Source organism: Trachemys scripta, chromosome 2 (assembly GCF_013100865.1).
Source record: "Trachemys scripta elegans isolate TJP31775 chromosome 2, CAS_Tse_1.0, whole genome shotgun sequence".
Classification (NCBI taxonomy): domain Eukaryota; kingdom Metazoa; phylum Chordata; order Testudines; family Emydidae; genus Trachemys; species Trachemys scripta.
In genome coordinates this window covers 144,437,221-144,458,600 of record NC_048299.1, presented here as the reverse complement: position 1 = coordinate 144,458,600, position 21,380 = coordinate 144,437,221, and the positions used below count along the sequence as shown (strand labels likewise).

The 21,380-nt window shown below is 45.6% G+C and overlaps 1 protein-coding gene across 1 annotated transcript in view; it reads right to left on the bottom strand.

Annotated features, from left to right (window-relative positions):
• Positions 1 to 20,568, bottom strand: part of TACR1 (tachykinin receptor 1) — a 97,018-nt gene extending 76,450 nt beyond the window's left edge. The window contains exon 1 of the mRNA XM_034761737.1: positions 19,865 to 20,568. Coding sequence (XP_034617628.1) covers positions 19,865 to 20,409 — 545 coding nt within the window. The 5' untranslated portion in view covers positions 20,410 to 20,568. The remainder of the gene's footprint in view (positions 1 to 19,864) is intronic.
• Positions 20,569 to 21,380: the final 812 nt, after the last annotated feature.

Genomic DNA, 21,380 nt, shown 5'->3' with positions numbered 1-21,380 from the left:
GCTCACGTGCTGCCTTCGGCACATGTGCCATAGGTTGCCTACCCCTGGCTTACTATCTAAAAATACATGGATCAGTGTCCAAGCCATAAATTAATAAGGAGCACTGACACTATTACTCCCCTATATTCCAATGAGGGGAAAAAACCAAGATACCACTACCATCCTCTTCCTCTCCCCCCGCAAAATACCACCCCCTCAAAACCACCAATTGTTAAAACACAGGCTAACATTTCAAACATTTGCTGGAGAGTGAATATGGACAGTATGGCAATTGAGACTAAAGCCAAGAATCAGGATTCCCGGGTTCTATTTCCAACTCTCCCATTGATTTGCTTTGCAACCATAATAACCTTAACTCCCTTCACAAATATTCACATCCCCCCCTTATAAAGCATGTTAAGATCTGGGTGTGAAAAAGCACTGTATGGATGCTATGCAGTATTGTTTGTTATGAATGCACATGTTCAGATGATAAACAGGGGCTTTCTTTTCTACATTTGTGATTACGAAATGGGCTTTTTGATGCCAAGCACTCCAGGCGTCACATGATCATGGAGGTCTGTGTATGCATCTTAGTTTCTGCTTGCCGACATGCAGCTCATCTGTTGCACTCTGATTTTTATAGTATCATTTCCAAAGGTCATAGGCCAACGTTTCCTAGAGTGGCTAGAGATTTTAGGTGCTACAGCTTTTTAGGTGCCTAGCTTGAGACACCATAGGCCTGATTTTTTCAGGAGAACTGAGCAGCCACCACTCTAACTGAAGTCATTGACAGCTGTGGCTAATCAACACTTCTGCAGATGAGCGCCAGGGCTCCTAAAAGTTGAGGCATTCAAAATCAGTGGCCACTCTCTAGAAGGTTTTGGCCATAACAAGGGATTGGCCAGAGCCATCAGCTCAAATGTTCATAACTGGCTGCTGCTTCATCATGGGACAAACTTGAAGACTGGACCTAGTAAGTCAGCAGGAGTCAGTCAAGATGGCATTGACCTGGGTTCAGTGCTAGTTTGGCCAGTGACCTGCTGCATGATCTTGAGGAAGACACTTTCTCTTGGTGGCTCAGTTTCCCAATCAGTATCACACTCCTCATTTTACAGACTTTCCTTTTCAACATCAGAGGGGTAGCCGTGTTAGTCTGAATCTGTAAAAAAGCAACAGAGGGTCCTGTGGCACCTTTAAGACTAAGACTAATAGAAGTATTGGGAGCATAAGCAAGTGCATCTGAAGAAGTGAGGTTCTTACCCACAAAAGCTTATGCTCCCAATACTTCTGTTAGTCTTAAAGGTGCCACAGGACCCTCTGTTCCTTTTCAACAGTAGATCTCCAAGGGCTACATAAGAGCCAAACATTAGATCCAAAGCTTGAAGGAATCCTGCTCAGTGGGTCTGATTTGGGCCCTTCTAACTCTGGAAAACTTTTTTACTTTCCCCTGTCCATGGTACCCTATACACATTTTTACAGTGGAAATGAAAGATTTGGAATGCCTTTGAAAGAAAGCATGTAAGGAGCCAGTTTCATCCTTGCTGGCAACTGAGCTACTTATTCTTCTTGAACCAAGTGTTTACAAATGGATGCAACAAACCTAGTTTCGTATCTTCAGTAGCTAGAGAGCAGAACTTGGATCCAATTTCCCCCCTGGAGCAACTATCTGTATCGACAAGCCTGGTCCCTCTTCTCTGCAGTGATTTAGTTTTCCAGACTTTTGTGCCACAATAAAGAAGACTGTATTATACACCAGTAAAGGGTAGAAAGGAGAAAAATGAGAATTTTCATTACTTTGACAAAGTACCTTCAGAGCCTCATCTGATTCACAAAAGACCTTTTGGATTATCAGCCTACGGTGCATTCTGAACCGCAGGCAAATAGGAAAAAGATGTCACGCTTATTAACATGGATCTTTATAAATATGCATGTTAAGGAAAAAAGAAAACCTTTAACCAGAGAGTGACTGTGGACATGTTCCCACCAAGACTGTGAATGAATTTTTCTATGAATTCTTTGCACGGTATTTACACTACTGGAGATAAGCTTCAGTGAGTCAAAACAATCCCCCACAAATTTCCTATTCTCCCTGACACATTTCTTTATTGAGAAACTAGGTCTTCTCATTAGATTCAATTAGTAACCTAGGTCTTATGCAGATCACACATTCCAGCTCTTTTTCTGTGTCCATTGGAGTTTGTTCCATCTGCTGAGTTTATTCCCTTGCCAAAAGTCAATTGCATTATCCTTCTAATCTCTTTATTTTCAGCTGGAGTTCTTACCCTGTGCTCCTTGAATGGGTTTGTAATTCTAGAACGAGGCAGGGGAAGAGTACATGCACACAGTAGAGGTGATAGCTATGCATTGTTGGCATCCAAACAGAAAGAGGATGTGATTTAGTTTTTGAGATTTTTGCACCATTGCATGTACCTTGTCAAAGTACGAAAATTCACATTTTTCTTCTTTCTACTCGTTTCTGGTGCATAATACTCCTACCCCAGAACTGGAATGGAATCCATTGCATTTGTCTCATGAAAGTCTCAGAATGGGGCTAGGTTGCAACATCTGGTTCTGATGACTCACGTAAATGGACGGAGGTGACATTAGAGACTCCAAAGCCAATAGCGCCTGATGACTTTAACATCCACACGGATGTTGAATGCTTACAATCAGCTTGTACCAACTGTGCCAAAGTCAACCCAGGAATGTCATCTAGCCAGAGTTCAGAAACATGTAAGGGCCTCTACAGAAGCCTGCAAGTGCCATCTATACACATCTCCCCGCCATACATAATCCCAGGGACTAGACCACAAGCCTCATCCCTGACTACAGCATGGCCTGTTGACACTTTACAACTTCCATAGTTAGTATTTAACAGAATATGTTTAAGACTGGGGTTGCCCCAAAACTCTTGCATTCTGGTCTCTCTGCCACCCATTATCTTAAGGTTCAAAGAACTCACAACAGATTGCCCCTGTTTGATTTCCATATCCTCAAAGTATGGCCCTATTGTTCCATCTCTCAGCCACCTTAAGGTGGTTATCAAAGGGAGATAGCTGTTGAAGCTACAGGTGAGAATAAGGGTCTTGAAGCTTGTCAAAGTCATAGAATATCAGGGTTGGAAGAGACCTCAGGAGATCATTTCGTCCAACCCTCTACTCAAAGCAAGACCAATCTCCAACTAAATCCCCCAAATGGCCCCCTCAAGAATTGAACTCACAACCCTGGGTTTAGCAAGCTAATGCTCAAACCACTGAGCTATCCCTCCCTCCAGCTGTACAAATCCCTACTCCATACTTAATCTAGTGCCTCATTTGCTTTTTAATTAAGGATGGCCTTCCTATTCTTGGTGTAATTCCATTGTTCTGCTCTGTGTGTCTCTGCAAGGCACACAATCTGAAATACGTGAAACAGCATTTTCAAAGCCAGCGCTAATGACAGTACAGCTGCTCTCTGAAGTAACATCAGTGCTGCCTGCTTTCATTTCTGTTTTCTTCCTCAAGCAATGAGATCTGACTGATACTGAGCTTTCATTGAAGCTGATTCATAGAGCAGACGGCTGTAGGGGATATTTGTGCTGTTTCCCCAAACCTCTTCCCTAGCCAATATGTTGCCGCATTTTCCGTTCAACAGCAATTTGCCATTGCTCTCAGGGACGTTCTCCTGACCTCCCTACAGAAATGAATATGTTATATACCAGCAAAAGTGACCTGAGATTTTTCCGAAAAGTTTGCAAACATCTCTGGTTTTTTGCACTCAGAATATTAGCTGTACTGAATGCCCTGCAGGCATTTTCGTCTTTAAAAGATTCTGACTGTTAAAATAAATCCCAACTGAGTAGATGCAAGGCATATCACTAGAGGTTATTTTAGAGGGGCGAAAGAAAAGAAAATGAAGTGTTTTCGCTTTCAATTTTACACATCACTTTCTGTCACAGAACTTACATGCTGCAGTGCAACGTATTACACAGGTGCACAGAAGCCACGGACAATTTTAAAGTGATATGTGACAGAGACAGCTTTAACAAGATTTAAAAAGGTTATTTTCAGCAGCGGCACACTGTACTGTACTAACTATAACAGATTTTTACTGCCAAAATTTCATGCCTATTCAGTGGATCAGATTTGTGGGCAGGAGCTAAGTAAAGCAGTTAGTATAAGAGGATTCACTTTAGCTCCAAAACATGTATGTGATAATACAGTCCGATTGTGTACCCATTTAATTATGGATTTTTGTTTGTTTTGCATCATGGTTCCTATATCATCTACAACTCAAGATCTGTGCAAATACTATTATCTAATTCATTTGTATAAAGCAGCTGCAGCCCACAGCTGATCCCTAACAAGTTCATGCTCATCTGCTGATCCTGCTATTCAATTATTGCAGTCAGACACTTTTTTTGTTTGCAAATATTCTGTCCAGAGTTTTGAGTTTCCCGCCCTTGCTCTGCTTCAGTTCTTGAGCCAGGGTTTTTAAACCTAGCCTGTTAATTTTCCCATCATAGTTAATTATACTGGTAGAAAAAGTGAGGATTAGCTGTTCTTATTTGAGGTCGGCAATTAGTAACAGTCCCATTTTATAGACAGGAAAATGGAGGTAGAGTTTTAGGCCAAGTTTTTCCAAGTGGCCTTATACTTTTGGGTATTTAAACCCAGATACTTGGAGCCTGATTCTCAGAAGTGCTAAATGCATATGGCTTCAGCTGAAGTCAATGGTACCTACCAATGCTGAACACCTCTGAAAATCAGCCCCTAGATGTCCCAAGTTGGGCACCCAACAGTTGGCAGAACTCAGAATTTAGCGGCCACTTATGCCTTTTGGCAAGTCACTTAAGCCAACATTCTATCAGGCCCTATGGGGGTCAGTGTCACAACCAGAATTGGAATTCAACTTCCTGCCTCCCTGGGCTGTAGAGAACCTTCTGCCTCTACTCATTACTCTGTGAAATGTTCCACTGTTTACGTGCTGTTTGCTGGCTCATAGCTACATCAGAGAGTCCAAGGAAAAGGAGATCATCATTGGCAGACAGCCTGGAAGCCTGATAGATTCACTCCATGTTCCTCCATTCCACCTTTGAAAATAACAGTTAGTCCCCTCCTCACAGCTGCTATCAGACAAAACAGACCTCATGCTTTCCCAGGTCATCCGTCAATTCCTTTACAAGGGGTAATGTTTGCCCAGGTAACTTCCTCATTCACAGGGATTTCTTTGAATTGACAGCTCTGCAGAAAGGCTTTAATTCTCTGAGCCCTGCTTTCAGAGAGTTTGTCAATGCATTTCTACATCTTGCTGTAATGCCAGCACTGTCCTTTAATTCTCCACCCCCTCTGATGATGTTCCATGTGTCCTCTTCCCTTTGATGTGATACTTTAAAATCCCTAGGAATCTGACTGCCAAAATGAAAGTCCTTGGTGATCTCCATAGAAGCATCATCTCATCTCCATTTCTAGGCGTCTCTGCTTGGGGTGTAGTGATTTTTGGGGAGTGGGCATTTATTGTTCTTTTTTCCTGGAGGATGCTGTCAGCTTTGGTAGGACTAAAATTTCAACCCCTCTTGACATATTAAAGGATTTGCCGTCAGAATTTGAGGGAAAGGATGGTTCAGCTGGTAGGCGCTAACGTCGGTCATGTGAGACCCAGGTTCAAGTCCGATTTGTCATTGACTGTGTGACTTTGGGCAACTCCCAGACTCTGTAGGCCAGGGGTTAAGTACCTAAATAACTTAATAAATCTGTGCCTCAGTAGTCTTATCTGTAAAATGGGGATAATAGCATTTCCTTGCCTTACAACTACATTGTGAGGATAACTACAGTAATGATTGTGAGATGCTCAGATACCATGGTAATGGTGTTTTAACATATAAATATGACTCTTAAAACCCATTTCTTTTGCAGAAGATCACTTTTACCTGGGTTGATGAGAGTGGCCAGGAGAAAACAGATTGCTTTTGGTAAATAATTCCTAACTACATTTTCCCCCAAAATCATAAGAAAGATGGTTTTAATTTATGCCGACCATTAACGGTATATCTCCAGTGGAGTGGGATGCAAGCCTCCCAGCCTAGGTAGGGAGATTTGCACTAGCTCCGCTCAAGCTACCCTGCTCAAAATAGCAGCATGAACATTGCAACATGGGCAGTGGCTCAGGCTAGCCATCCGAGCTCAGACCCAGGGGCTCAGGTGGGCTTGGGCTCAGGTGGCTAGCCCAAGCCTCCACCTGTGTCACAATGCCCATGCTGCTATTTTTACCACACTAGCTCAAGCCAAGCTATTGCCACTCTGTCTATCCGGGCTGGGTAGCTTGCCCCCAACTGCATTATAGACATACCGTGATAGCCGCCAGGGGTAGAAGATGCAGCCTAGGATCTGTGTGAAGTAGGGACACATCCTGGTCTTGCCTCCTTTTTTTCTTTTCTTGCAACACTGGCAGCAGGGGAGGGAAGGATGCATCTGAACCCTTATAGCAGCTCTACTGAAGTACAGAAACACTCTGGAATTGGGATGACCCTCCCTGGGCCAGCGAGGTTGGCTTCTCAGCCAAATTATGCCAGTGGGCTGGTGCGACACAGTGCACTGCAGCTGCACCCCTGTGGGTGATCTGGCTTCAGAAGCAAAGTCCTCTGGCAGTGCCCAGCCAAGGCCAGGATCTAGGGATTCCTTCTTCCCAGTGCTGACCCCCTTCCCCAAAAAGAGGAGGGGTGACTCCGCTCAGAGAGCAGAAGGGGAGCTGGATGAGGAATCAGCATAGCAGAACCTTGATTAGAGCGGAGAGAAGCTTCACTTAGCAGAGTGAGCTGGCCCTATCCCCTGCCCTTTCTACTCTGTAACCTGTAGCCCTGTGGACTGAGTGTCTAACTGCTGTAATCCTGCTGGGCCCTTTTTGACTCCCAGCTAGTTCTGTGGTGTGTGTGGATGTTCTGGTCGGTGGGCTGCTGTGGGTGCCTGCTGAACCACAGAGCTTAGAAGAAAGCCTGGTTAAGTGACCTTCTCCAGCCCCCAGCCAACACAGCTTTGTTTCTCTCGCAAATCTCAACTCCATTATCCTAAGTGTAAGTCTTTGCTGCAGTGTAAGCCCACGCTCGAGCCTGGGCTCAAGGCTACATCTCCCCTCCCCCCCCCCGCCCCCATTGCATCTATACTACAGTTGCGCTAACCCTGGGTTTGGACTCAGGGTTCCAGGACCTTGCAGGGCTGGGGGATCCATTCTGAAGTCAGGCCAGAACCCAGGGTCCGAGCCCTGTTGCTTAGCAGTGTAGCCGCAGCCCTGCTTGACTGAAGTTCCTGGAGCCATCTGGAAGTACCCCACGATTCCATGGGACAACTTCTGTCGTCCTCTCTAGCCCAACAATCTGCAATCTACACTGTTGAAAATGGAAGCCCCCCGCACACACACTTGGCAAACAGCAGCAGCTCAGGTCAGCATTTAACCCATTCTCTCCTGATCACCAATCTGTAAGCACGCTGTCAGAGAGCCTCCTGGGTCTGCAATGGAGAGCGAACCCATCAAGCCTTTTGCAAAGTGAGGTGCTTCCTGGTAATGTGCAGGGCGGGCAGTAAAGTCTTCCCACAGTGCACCATGTTCCTACGGCTAGAGTGGCCACATGTCGGAGGGGTGGGCACTCAGGCCTCAGGGATATGGTTACTTTGACTCGGGTCTGCACACTGCGAGTGTGGATACCGGAGCCCTAGGTTTAAGCACGGGTCAGAAAATGTTTAACCTTGAATTAAAATACAAGGTAGACGCTCAAGTCCAGGGTTCCCTAACACAGACCGGCTGACTCGAGTCCCACTAATCCTGGGCTTATGTTGCAGTGTAGACATTACTGTAATAGTTAGGAATTCTCCTATGGCCCTTAGTCCCGATTCACCAGTAGCCTCTGGCTACTTTGCAATGCTCCAGCAGGTTAAACCGTGTTTACAGCTGCTCCATACGGCAAATGGCACAAAGCAGCTAGAACATATGGCCCCTTCTGTCCTATGATCAGTTTAATTCTGTTACCCCTACTAATACCTCTTTGGATTCCTTTAATTCCATCCTCTCCATCCATGGCCTTTACACACTTCGTGTTACATTCTTGTAGAACAAGTGCTCAATGGTGCTGGAACAATTTGTATAGTGGGGGTGCTGAGAGCCTTTGAACCAAACTACAAACCCTAGATCTAATGGAAATAACTTCAAGCCAGAGGGTGCAGAAGCACCTCCAGCACCCCTAGTTCCAGCACCTATGCAACTGCTATCTTTTGCTCTACATGGTGTTCAGATTGACAATAAAAACTGATGAAGACATGATGATAAAGGAGCTACACAGAGGCTTACAATGACTAATTAAACATGTCAAGGGTGACAAATTACGTCAAATTACAGCCAGATGAATCTATCGCCTTTCAAAGAATCTGCAAGATCATCCATGAATTCATTATTACACATTTGACATTCAGATGATTCACAAGATTATCCCAGCTACTTGTGTGCAGACGGCGTGTTGCATTTTAGAGAGAGGCCTAATAAAGCCCACGTTGCTACATGACTCAAACGTACCTTGTTAAAGTGCTTTTAAAAGCCAAACAGTCAAAAGAGGGGGCTTTATGGCTAAGAAAAAGTGATGTCACACACCGATTTTAAAAGTGTATAAGGATTCAGAAGAGGGATTTCAAAGGTGCAATCAGTTACTGACTTAATTGCAAGTCAGTCATAGAATAATAGAACCATAGAGTTAGAAGGGACCACAAGGGTCATCTAGTCTAACGCCCTGCCAAGATGCAGGGTTTGTTGTATCTAAACCATCCAAGATAGATGGCTACCCAGCCTCTTTTTGAAAACCTCCAATGAAAGAGCTTCCATGACTTCCCTAGGCAGTTTGTTCCCTTGTCCTACTGTTCCTACAGTTAGGAAGTTTTTCCTGAGTTTTAATCTAAATCTGCTCTGCTGTAGTTTGAACCCATTGCCTCTTGTTTTGCCCTCTGTGGCAAGAGAGAACAACTTTTTTATGGTGGCCTTTAAAGTATTTGAAGATTGCTATTATATCCACCCATAATCTCCTCTTTTCCAAACTAAACATGCCTAGTTCCTTCAGCCTTTGCTCATATGGCTTGCGTTCCATCCCTTTGATCATCTTTGTCGCTCACCTCTGGATCCTTTCCAGTTTCTCTACATCCTTTCTATACATTGGTGACTCAAATTGGACACAGCTGAGGCCTAACGAAGTGCCGAGTTGAGTGGTACTATCATCTCCCATGACTTGCATGCTATACCTCTGTGAATGCAACCCAACATTTCATTTGCTTTTTTCAATAGCACCACATTGCTGACTCATGTAGCGATTGTGATCCACCACTACTCCAAGATCCTTCCCAGCAGTGCTGCTGCTGAGCCAGTTATCCCCCAGTCTGTATTTGTGCATTTTGGTTCAAACAATGCAAACCAAAAAATGTAGCTTCAGTTCCCGATTGCAGGCAGTAACCGTTTTATTAGCCATATGGGAGGAATAAAGGTTTATCCAGATTTACTGTTTCCTCTATGATTGCTGTTTGCACATTGAAGAGTCTTTAAACTTCTCACTTAGCTGCATATTATGACAGTGATGGCCCTCTCATTTTGCTTGCTGAATTCCAGCACATCCCATGACAGCAGGGGGGTCAAACTGAAAGCAGGTGTGACAGCAGGGTGTGCGGGTGGGTGGACAAAGGAGTTGGAACAGAGCTAAGGTTAATGAACCTCAAAATATTCAGAAAAATGATTGGAAATCCTACTCAATTATGCTCCCTAGGTGAAATTTACCCCTGTGCACAGGGCCAGAACAAATTTGCACCACCTAAGTCCTCAAAATAGAACTTCAGTGGTGCATAGGTCTTGTACTGGCTCTCTGCACAGGGGGGAATTGCACCCCATATGTATTCAGAGTCAGAGCTGGCTACTTCACTGACAGAAATAAGTGTCTTTTTTCCCTTCATTTAGGCCTGTTCTACACTTGTGGGGGAGGGGGGAGGGAGGGATCGACCTAAGATATGCAACTTCAGCATAGTTGAAGTCAACGTATCTTAGGTTGACTTACCTCGCGTCCTCGCAGCGCGGGGTCGACTGCTGCCGCCCCCCCATCGACTCCGCTTCCGCCTCTCACCACGGTGTAGTACAGGAGTCGACGGCAGAACAATCGGGGATCTATTTATCGTGTCTATACTAGACACAATAAATCGATCCCCGATAGATCGATCACTACCCGCCAATCCGGCAGGTAATGTAGATGTACCCTTAGTCCTGCAGAGCCAGTACAGCAACAACAGAAGGAACTGCAGGATTTTATTTTTTTAAAAACTTTTCCTTACAGGTCAGGTTTTCAACTTGTTTGTTGGTTTGTTTTTTACATTTTTGTTGCTCTCCTCTGGACTCTCTCCAATTTTTTCCACATCTTTCTTAAAGTGTGGCACCCAGAACCAGACCCTGTACTCCAGCTGATTCCTCACAGTGCCTAGTAGAAAGAGACAATTACTTCTCATCTCTTACATACAACACTCCTGTTAATACAAAAAAAGAACAGGAGTACTTGTGGGATTTGAGCATAAGCTTTCGTGGCTACAGCCCACTTCATCGGATGCATAGAATGGAACATATAGTGAGGAGATATATATACACATACAGAGAACATGAAAAGGTGGGAGTTGTTCTACCAACTCTAAGAGGTTAATTAATTAAGAGAAAAAACTTTTGTAGTGATAATCAAGATAGCCCATTACAGACAGTTTGACAAGAGGTGTGAGAATACTTAACATGGGGAAATAGATTCAATGTGTGTAATGGCTCAGCCATTCCCAGTCTCTATTCAAGCCTAAATTGATAGTATCTAATTTGCATATTAATTCAAGTTCAGCAGTTTCTGGTTAATACAGCCTGGAGTGACATCAACCTTTTCACAACTACATCACACTGTTGACTCGTATTCAATTTGTGATCCACTGTAACCCCCCAGTCCTATTCAGCAGTACTGCCCCCTAGCCAGTTATTCCCCATTTTGTAGTTGTGCATTTGATTTTTCCTTCCTAGAGGTAGTACTTTGCATTTATCTTTATTGACTTTCATCTTGTTGATTTCAGTCCAATTCTCCAATTTGTCAAGGTCCTTTTGAATTCTAATCCTGTCCTCCAAAGAGCTTGCAACCCCTACCAGCTTGGCAAATTTTATAAACGTACTCTCCACTCCATTATCCAAGTAACTGAAAATATTGAATAGTGACAGACCCCTATGGAACCCCACTAAATACATCCCTCCAATCTGACAGCGAACCATTGATAACTGCTTTATGAGTGCAGTCTTTCAACCAGTTTTGCATCTACCTCAGAGTAATTTCATCTAGACCATATTTCCCTAGTTTGCTTATGAGAATGTCACATGGGACTGTGTCAAAAGCCTTACTAAAATCAAGATACATCACATCTACAACTTCCCCCAATCCACTAAGCCAGTGGCCCTGTCAAAGAAGAACCACTAACCTAAACCTAAAGAAGCAGCTGCAGACAGAGGTGTCAGGTATACATACTTCACAAGAAGTTACCTGCACAGTCATTGATGGCTCTGCAGTTCTTTGGATAATACATTGGCTAGTACATAGTATCGTCAAGGAATTTGTGACCAATTTTAGAGTCTCATTGAACACCTGCTAGCAGCAGGTGGTATATACCTTGTCTTTGAGGGGTACAAAAACTTCAGCACAAAGAGTGTCACAAGACAGAATTACAGGAACAAGCAAAGTGCATCAGTTGCGTACAAATACACAGAAATTTGTTAGGTTAGGTTGTTTTGCCATGGTTTGCTCTTAGCAAATACATGTTGGCTATTACTTATAACCCTGTTATGCTCTAGGTGCTTACAAATTGGGCTTGCTTCATCAGCTATGAATGCAGAAAAAATTGCTTGAGCCCTGGCACCTCTTTCATTACAAATTAAGCACTACGTGGACCCCATCTCTTCCAGCAGACCTCCTTCCCAAAACAGCATCCCATGGTTCAGGAAGCCAAAGCCCTCCCATCAACACCATCTTGCAGCCGTGTGTCCCTGCTTGGACCCTTACCCTCAACTGGGTAAGCCACCTGCACCCCCAACCCTTTCATGCTCACTCCCAGAGCCTTGTAGTCACAGCTGATTGGCTCAGGGTCATAGCAGGCAGTATCATCAGTGCCCATGTGGATGTGTAGCATGGAGTAGTGGCTAGAGGGATGGATGAACCTCAGCAACCTTTCTGTAATGTCTCAGCCATGGGCTCCAGGTAAGCACACATCTCCCAGGATGTCAGGTCAGCAGATGGATGCCTCTGACCACCTCAGAAGGGAGTCCCTGACCACCAGCACCCTACATTGCCTCCTGTTGGGTGTGGTGGTCATGATCTTCCAGCCTTGGGGCCAGGTGGCAGTTCCTACTCAGCCACTGGGGTCTGCTCCTGTCCTCCTGTTGCCAGTACAACATACCAGTTCTTCACCTCAGTGGACAGGGAACCTGATGGTGGGGGGCAGCACTGTCTAGTGCTCAAGTGAGCCAGCAGCCAGTTTCCTCCCCATAGAGCAATCGATTCTCCTGGTGCCACTGTAGTCCATCTGTGGTTAGCTAGTATCCTCTATCCCAGATGTTTCCAGGTGCATCCTGCCAATAAAATCCTCGCTCTCCTGGAGGCTACACAGATGAGCCACCTCCTCCTGCAGCTCTTACCTGCTTCCAGAGGGACTCCACCAACAGACACCTTTCTCACAAGATGGTTCCCCCAGCCTGGCTTTCATTGGTGGGGGCATGCAGGTTGCATTCCCAGCAAGTCGAAACAAGGACCTGGGCAGAAACCTCCAGAGTCAGGAAGCCTGTCTGGCCAGGACCCCCACAGGTGCAGTCAGAGGAAGAGCTAGCAGTGATATTGGCAATGTGCCATTTTCCTCCCATTGCGGGTTCTTCCTTGTAGAATATCTGGAAGTTAAGTGAGGGGAGGGGAAACCTACCTCCCTGCCTTCCTCCACTGGTGAACTAGGCTGGCTCTTTGCAAACTGACTGCTGAAGACCTAGATTGCACACTTCTGTATAAAGTCCCCTAGCCTGCAAGCAGGCGCAGGAAAACCCATGAGAATTTTAACACTGTTTTCAACACACCAGAATTAGAATCCAAATTATTGTCACATACAATCATTGCCGCCTCACCTCTTTTCCAGACCAATAAACCGAAACACTGATCTGAGTTCAGAGCCTGGAGACTCCCTGCTACAAACCTGTAGCCGTGCTGAAAACTGTCCATTGACGCCACATACTTATCCCCTACTCTTTCCTTTCGTCTCAGCCAGTTTCTAGTTCATGGTGGTAGTTTACTTCTCCCCTCTGATGTCATTTCCTTAATAGTTGTTTCTGAAGGACTTTGTCAAAGACTTTTTAAAAAGACCAAATAAACTGTATTAACTAGTGAGTAAAGGAGAACCAGGGTTTTCTTAGTTCACGTAATAGATTAAAAAGGCATGATTTTTCTAGGCAGGAGCCATCCTGGCTTGTCCTTTCCTAGCTCGGTGTTTATAATTCTGTCTGTAATTATCATTTCCACTGGTATTTAATTCTGTCACTGGAAGAATTTGAAACTGGAATCTGGGAAACGACCCTGCAGATAGCAAGCGCTACTGTGCTCCCAGTTGCATAGAAATGAAATGCTGCACAGCACCAGACTTGTGCAGCAGGTTCTTACCAAAAATCTAAAGGGAGGTAGCTGTGTAGCCCTTGCAATGCTTCTGCCCAATCCTATGTAGTGCTGAGTGGTCTCAATTCCCTTAAATTTGGCAGCGGTTAAGAATGCACTCATTCCCTTTCAGGAGCAGGCCCCCTATCTGCTGTAACAATTAGCTCCGAGCCTTGCTGTAACGCTGTGGCACTGGAAGATATTTTCCATGGGAGATGACAATCAGCCTGATTTTTTCAGAGCACCTGCAGCTCCTGTTAACTTATACTAGAAATTTGACACCTCTGAAAAAAACAGACAAAATACACCTCTACCCCGATATAACGCGACCTGATATAACAAGAATTTGGATATAACACTGTAAAGCAGTGCTCCGAGGGGGCGGGGCTGCGCACTCCAGTGGATCAAAGCAAGTTTGAAATAACACGGTAAGATTTTTTGACTCCCGAGGACAGCGTTATATCGAGATAGAGGTGTATTTGCAAGTAAAAGAATTTTTTTAAAGCGACTTGCACAATCCAGTTTCAGATTCTGTATACCTAAATTCTATTATGTGTGAATTTTACATAAACATCTTAGCTTGTAAAATGTTTGCTGATTGATTGGTGCTTAGGGTTTGTTCATTCTTTAGAAGGCAATTTCGCATCCTCTGGCAAGTGTGTTATAGAAATTATTTACAGAGGGCACATTTTGAAATAGATTGAACAGCTTTTTGTAAAGCAATGTTCTTGTGAATAACTTGATGGCTAATACGCCAAGCATCCTTTAGATTACATATCCAAGTTAAATAATAAATTTGTTAGTCTCTAAGATGCCACAAGTACTCCTATATCCAAGTTACTGACAGAGATGAATCACTCCACTTGGGGAATATAAACCATATTCAATTCTGTATGTATTTATTTCCCCCCCTGCCTCTACTGAAAATAAGTTGATTTCAAGTGTGTTTTCCTAGCTGTAAACCAGCCCCTGCTTTGCTGAGACTACATAGCTGTCACTGGTTGTGTCGATCTTATAGGGTATGTGGAATTCCGGTAAATGTTTTCACCCTTGATGCATGGGCTATCTTTAGGTTTGCGGTTTGAATGGGAAGCATTTGTCCTAGCCCTTACTGGAATGAGATACTTAATTTGACCCATGCTATAAGCTCTTGTCTTGAAACACTAAACAACACTCAAAATTGATTCCTCAAGCACACAGGTCTGGAGTGAAATACCTGGCTAAAGTAGTTGAATGTTTTCATCCACCCACCATTTCATCTAATTACTGATGTTAGATCCAAGAGCAAGATAACAAGTGATTTTACAGCGTTATCCATGGTTCTCGACCGAAGGAAAAAAAGAAACAGAGGCTACCCTGAATCCACATTCCAAAGAACAATAACTCATGTGAGATTTGGCATCAACAAACTAATCAGATAATTCACTGCCCTCAGCATCTTATTCTGTAATACTGCGGCCTTTACTATATTTGCCTATTGTCATTGCAGATTTCCTTGATCAGTATCTCTTTTTCCCTCAACTCATACGTTATCTTTGAACTGCCTGAGCCCAATTCTTGTGAGATGCAGCACCTAAGAACATACACACTGAAGCCACATGCACTAGATTTTCTGTACATTAAATTTAATTTGTTATTTAGCAAGCTACAAGGTACAATTTTCAACAGCACCTTAAGAGCCCAAGAGCCTTTTTGGAAAGTGATTTAGGTACTTGAGAGCCTAAGGTTATGTCTACACTAACACTTTTGTCAGTATAAATTATGTTGCTCAGGAAGGGTGTGAAAAAACACACCCCTGAGCGACATAAGTTACCCTGACAGAAGCGCTGGAGTGGACAGCATTAAGTCAGCAGGAGACGCTCTCCTGCTGACATAGCTACCACCACTCATTGGGAGTGGTTTAATTGCATCAATGGGAGAGCTCTCTCCTGTCGGCATAGACCGGCTACGCGAGAGATCTTACAGCGGCACAGAACAGTGGCAGATTTAGAGTTAGTGGGGCCCTGTGTGCAGCTTCGTTTTTCCCCCCTCCCCACCCAGGACCCAGCCAAGAAAAAGAACATTCTCTTTTATCTCCCCCCCACACCCTATTTTTCATTCTTTTTTTCTTCATCCTCCTCCTATATTATAAGTAATGGGAAGTAATAGAAAATAAAGCGAGGTACCTTGATTAGGGCAGAGAATTGAGGTGCAGGAGCAGTGCGGGCTCTGGAAGGAAGTTTGGGTGCGGGGTGTGGGCTCTGGGCTGGGGCAGGGGGTTGGGGTGTTGGAGGGGGCAGGGGAGCGGCGCTTACTTAGGGTTGCGCGGCTCCCAAAGCGATCAGCACACACACCCCTCCAGCAGTGGCTCCTAGGCAGCGGGAGTCCAAGGGGTCTCCACGTGCCGCTGCCTGCAGGCACCGCCCCCACAGCTCCCATTGGCTGCAGTTCACGGCCAATGAGAACTGCGGAGTCGGTGCTGGGGTGGGGACAGCATGCGGGGACACACACACACAGGGACCGCAGGGACATGCCAGCTGTTTCCAGGAGCGAAGCAGCGCGGAGGGAGGGAGGCAGAGCGGGCAGGAAACCGCCTTAGCCCTGCTGATGGCAGTCTCTGCGCACCCCTTACGGGGAGGGGGCAGCAGGTCTCAGTGCACTGCTCCGTACACTGCCTCCCATTCCCACCAGGGGTGTACAGAGATGTGCCAGCTGCCAGCCACTTCCGGGAGCAGCGTGGGGCACCAGCCACGGCATGCAGGCAGCCTGCCTGTCTGTCTGAGCCGTGCTGTACTGCCGGCCGGGACTCGGGGGCAGGGTGTCAGATATTTGTCCTGCATTTTGGGGGGCCCGTGCCACCCCACAGTTTGTTTCATGGTAAATCCACTCCTGGCACAGATGTATCAGTACAGCTGTGCTGCTCTGAGTTCTCAAGTGTAGACATCGCCTGAGTCTCATTACAAGTCAATGGGATGCAGGCTGCTAAGTCACTTAGGAACTCTTGAAATTTAGATCCACTGTCTGAGTGCTAGATTAAGCAACTGACAAGACCCCATGATTGTTTACAGTGTTGTTGTAGCCGTGTTGGTCCCAGGATATGAAAGAGACAAGGTGAGTGAGGTGATATCTTTTATTGGACCAACTTCTGTGGGTGGCAGAGACATGCTCTTCTTCAGGATGTGAACATGAGCTCTGCAGAGCTCCAAAACTTGTCTTTCACCAACAAAAGTGGGTCCAGAAATAATTCTATAGTATTTGTGTGTGTGAAAGTCTGGAATGTTAATTCATCAGATGTTCAGCCCCAGGCCTCCGATAACCGACTTGTGTTCCATTAACTGAAAATACTCATTGGCAAGTAGTGCGGATTTTCCAGTTTTCTTTAGGAAGGTTCTCTTTACAAACTAGTTATCCTTGCAGTCAATGGGTATTTGAGAACGGTGCACTAACTGAAAAATCAAGCTACTAATAGAGCATCACATTTATAATGCTTTGTAGCCCATATGATCTCTTTCCACAGTGATGCTATGTGGGTACAACACCCCTGAAATACAGATACTGCTGGGATGGAGGGGAACCACGAACTACATATTTGGGGAGGGAGGAATTAGAGCAAAGATCTCAGGGCAAACAAAACCCATCTACTTTTACGGAAAATGCGAAGGGATCTTCATTTTCAATGCAGAGCAACTATGATCTTAAGACAGTGCTTTTCAGCCTGTGGTCCACAGACGCCAGGGCGGGCACAGACTATGGTTGTCATTACCATAGATGGATGATTTTTCAACATGTGATTCATGGACCCCTAAAGGTCCACACACTAAGATTTCCAAAGGGGTCCACACCCTCCGTTCAAAATTTTTTAGCTGTCTGCAAATGAAAAAAGGTTGAAAACCACTGCCTTAGGATAATGTTTTCCTAATTGCAGGTGGCGTTACCATTTGGGGTTTGATTCTCCTCTTATTTCCACCAGCGTAACTCCATTGAGTTCAGCGGAGTTACTTTGGATTTACTCCAGGGTAAGTGAGAGGAGAATCAGGCTCACTCTCTCAAGCCCGGCATGATAAAGAGATTAAACTTGTCAATGACTTCCCGTCCCCTCGTCATTAAAAACAAGCTAACAAATCTTAAACTACATTTCACAAGCTGTAGATGAATGAGTAATGACATCACTGTCAACTGCCTTCAGAAATTTCCATTAACAGTTTGCATTTCACTTTTCAAGTCAGTCTAATTCTAACACGTTAGCCAACATGCCCTCAGCAAAAAAATTATCTTACTCGATCTCATTTCTAATTACTGCAGAACATGCAGATGAGGAAAAAGAACAGAAAGAGGGAAATCCTAGAACATCACTCTCTATATATTTTGAATTTTAGATACCGAGTGTCAGCAAAGAACCACGACATTTTCTAGGAGGTACCAACAAATAAAATGTATCATCCTTTTAGAAAGGAGTAAACTGAGGCAGAGAAAGGCTCTGATTTGCCCTCAGTCACAGAGCAAGTCAGTGAAAAGATCTGCTACAGAGCAGCAAAACCCAATTCAGCCCCAGAAGTCCTAACCTCTAGTCCTTTTCTTTGACCACTAGATCACAATTCATCCCTCCACTGACCTGTGTTTAAACCCCAAGTGCCAGTCTGGACATTTGCTTCCTTGCCTCAGCACCACATTGGCTGGTTGCTGAATTTGTGTTCTGAGAACAAAATGTAAGCGAGATGCTGGTATGTGCTGGCAAGCCACAGAGAAAACAGGTGTATCCATCACTCACTATAAGCTGTACAAATCACAGGACAAACAGAACAGTGATAGATAATAGCATTTTCCATCCCCAACTTTGTAATAAAAGTAACATTATTTCAACAACCCAGTTGCCTTCAGTCAACACATTTGTACCCTGCTCTAAAATTTGCACAAGTCTGTCTCAGAACAATATAAAGCAGGAAATATTGAACAGAACCTTTTCCAGACAGAGGGTTAAATGCTGGAGGTCTTTACACAGGCTATCTCCAACAGGAAAATGGTTAAGATCTATCGTATCTGGCCCATAGATATCTCATCCATGTTCAACTATAAATATATCTCATGTAATTGGATTTTACCATGCTGTTTTAAATATAGATTTTAGTCTAAAATGAGGAAATCAGGAAAATTAATTTAGACAGTGAGTGAAATTGTAGAGGGCAAGACTATAGATTTCCTCTGATTAAAAAAAAAAAGAAAATAGCCACAGGCTTCTCTGGGGCACAATTAAAACAGACCCTTTTCATTAAGCTAACAGCATTTTCCTGAAGAGAATTATCGGCCGGGGTGGGGGAGGGAGGTATCTCTTATCTCGAGTGCTGTTTTTAAAAACGGGCCATTATCTCTCTTGCAATATTTGGGTGGGGGGAGGGGGGAAAGAGAGCAACAGAATGCTAAGGCTGCAGAAGGAACTCCAGCCGTGGTTCTAGACTGGGGTACCTGTACCCCTGGGCGTACACAGAGGTCTTCCATCAACTCATCTAGATATTTGCCTAGTTTTACAACAGGCTACAGAAAATGCACTAGGGAAATCAGTACAAAAGTAAAATGTCATACAATGACTTGTTTATACTGCTCTAAATACTATGCATTGAAATGTAAGTACAATATTTATATTCCAGTTGATTTATTTTATAATGATATGGAACAGTCAGCAATTTTTCAGTAACACTGTGGCTGTCACACTTTTGTATTTTTAGCTCTGATTTTGTAAGCAAGTCGTTTTTAAGTGAGGTGAAAGGTGGGGTACACAAGACAAATCAGACTCCTGAAAGGTTGAGAGCTACTGAAACTACAGAACTTTATCATATAAAGTGTAAGAGCCCCAAACGCTAGGGAACTGAATAATAAATACTCTTATTTTTTTCATGTCCCATGGGCCAGCTCTTTTGCATACCCTGATGTCCCCCCTCTCCCAGATCCATCCAGAGCCTCAAAACTGGATTGCTGCAGAATTATAGCCAGGCAGGTTGGACTGGGGTCTTTATAGTCTAGTGCCTGCAACCTTATGTTTTATGACCTGTTGACTAAGAGGAGCAAGGACCAGGTTAAAAAAAATCCACTCATGCTCTGAAAACAGATGTGGTGGTGATTGTTGCCTGTAGTTGGGAACCCTACCAGTGCAACTCTTGGGCCCGTTCCTACCACCACCCCACTCACGCAGCCCTTCTGGCTCATGCTCCCAACTGGCCTCACCTGTCCACGGCGATGGCCGTCATGGAGTAGATGCTGGCAAACACGGCGGCGATGGGGAAGAAGTTGTGGAACTTGCAGTAGACCAGCCCATAGTACCACTCGTTGTGAATGGCATAGGTGAAATTGACGACGGTGTTAAAGGCGGCCATGGAGGCTTCTGCAAAAGCCAGGTTCACCAGGAAATAATTGGTCACCGTCCTCATCCTCTTGTGGGCTAGGATGATCCACATCACAACGATATTCCCCACCACCGCCACGATCACAATGAGAGAGTAGGCGACAGCCCAGAGGGTGATCTGCCAAGCGGGCTGCGCGAACTGGTTGGCATCGGATTCATTGGCAGACCTGTTGTGGGACAACAGATAGTCTATGTTCTCCTCCACATACAAGTCATCATCCATCTTCCCCTCTCTCCTCCGCTCCAAGAAAATGCGGTGTGTGGGGGAGAGTCGTCCTCGGCCAGCAGTGCTAGAGCCAGGTGGCAACTGGTCATGAAGGTTTGGGTTAGGTGGGGCGAGGGGGAGTCGTCTACAGCTGTGGCACATCTGTAATTGTGAGGCACATCTGTGAATTCTGTCTCTGGAGCCTGCCTCCGTGGCTCGATTGTTCTTCAAAGGAACCCGGACAGCTATATCAGTCACTGCTCAAGCTACAGCTATGTGCACGGAGAGGTGGTGGAGTTGTTTCTCCCCCCCCCCCCCCCCCCCCCCCCCCCCCCAGCCTTTCGGGGAGAAAGTAAAGCCACCCCGGTGTAAACTTCTCTGCACCGATCACAGCCTGCGCAGCAGCTGTCAGCCCAAGGTGACTCCAGGCGCAGATCGGGAGATCTCCTCGCTTCTCATCCCCTCGCCCTCCGAGTCCCAGCGCCGGGCTGGGCTTGAGAGGGGTTTTATATAGGCACTGCTGACACGTCAGGGGAGCTGGGCAGAGCCGGCGCTCAGAACCCTCCCTCCCAGCTGCGGCGCAGCAGCTGGGCAGATGTGGCCGCGCGGGCATCACCTCTGGGGGGGACCTTCCCCGCAGCCAGCCAGGCAAGGGGAAAAGCTCGCTCGACCAGGATCCTGCTGGAGGCGTCAGGATCTGGGGACCCGGGACCCGAGTATTGCTGAATCGGGGTGCCGCGGAGCCGGTTCTTGCAGCGCTTGGACTGGGTGGTTTCGATGCAGTTTGGAGGCAGCTGGCTTCGGGAGGCTGAAATCGGTTCCTTCCTCCGGCTAATCCTTGGAGGAAGAGACCGGGTTCAGCCTCGTGCTGCAGCAGCTGGGCAGAGGTGGCTGTTGGTGCCTAAATCTGGTCCCTGCCCGTGCCACCCTCTCCGGGGTAGCAGTAGTCAGCGGTGCAACAGCTGGCCAGATGTGACCGCGATGGGCAGCCCTGGCGGGCGAGACCCTCCCAGGTTGATCTCGTGGCTGGGGGGACAGAAGCGGAGGCTGCCGCTCTGGAACTGGCAGTGTCTGGGCTGGAGGTGCCTGAGCCTGCCTAACAGGGAAATAACCGCTCCCCCCCCCCCCCCCCC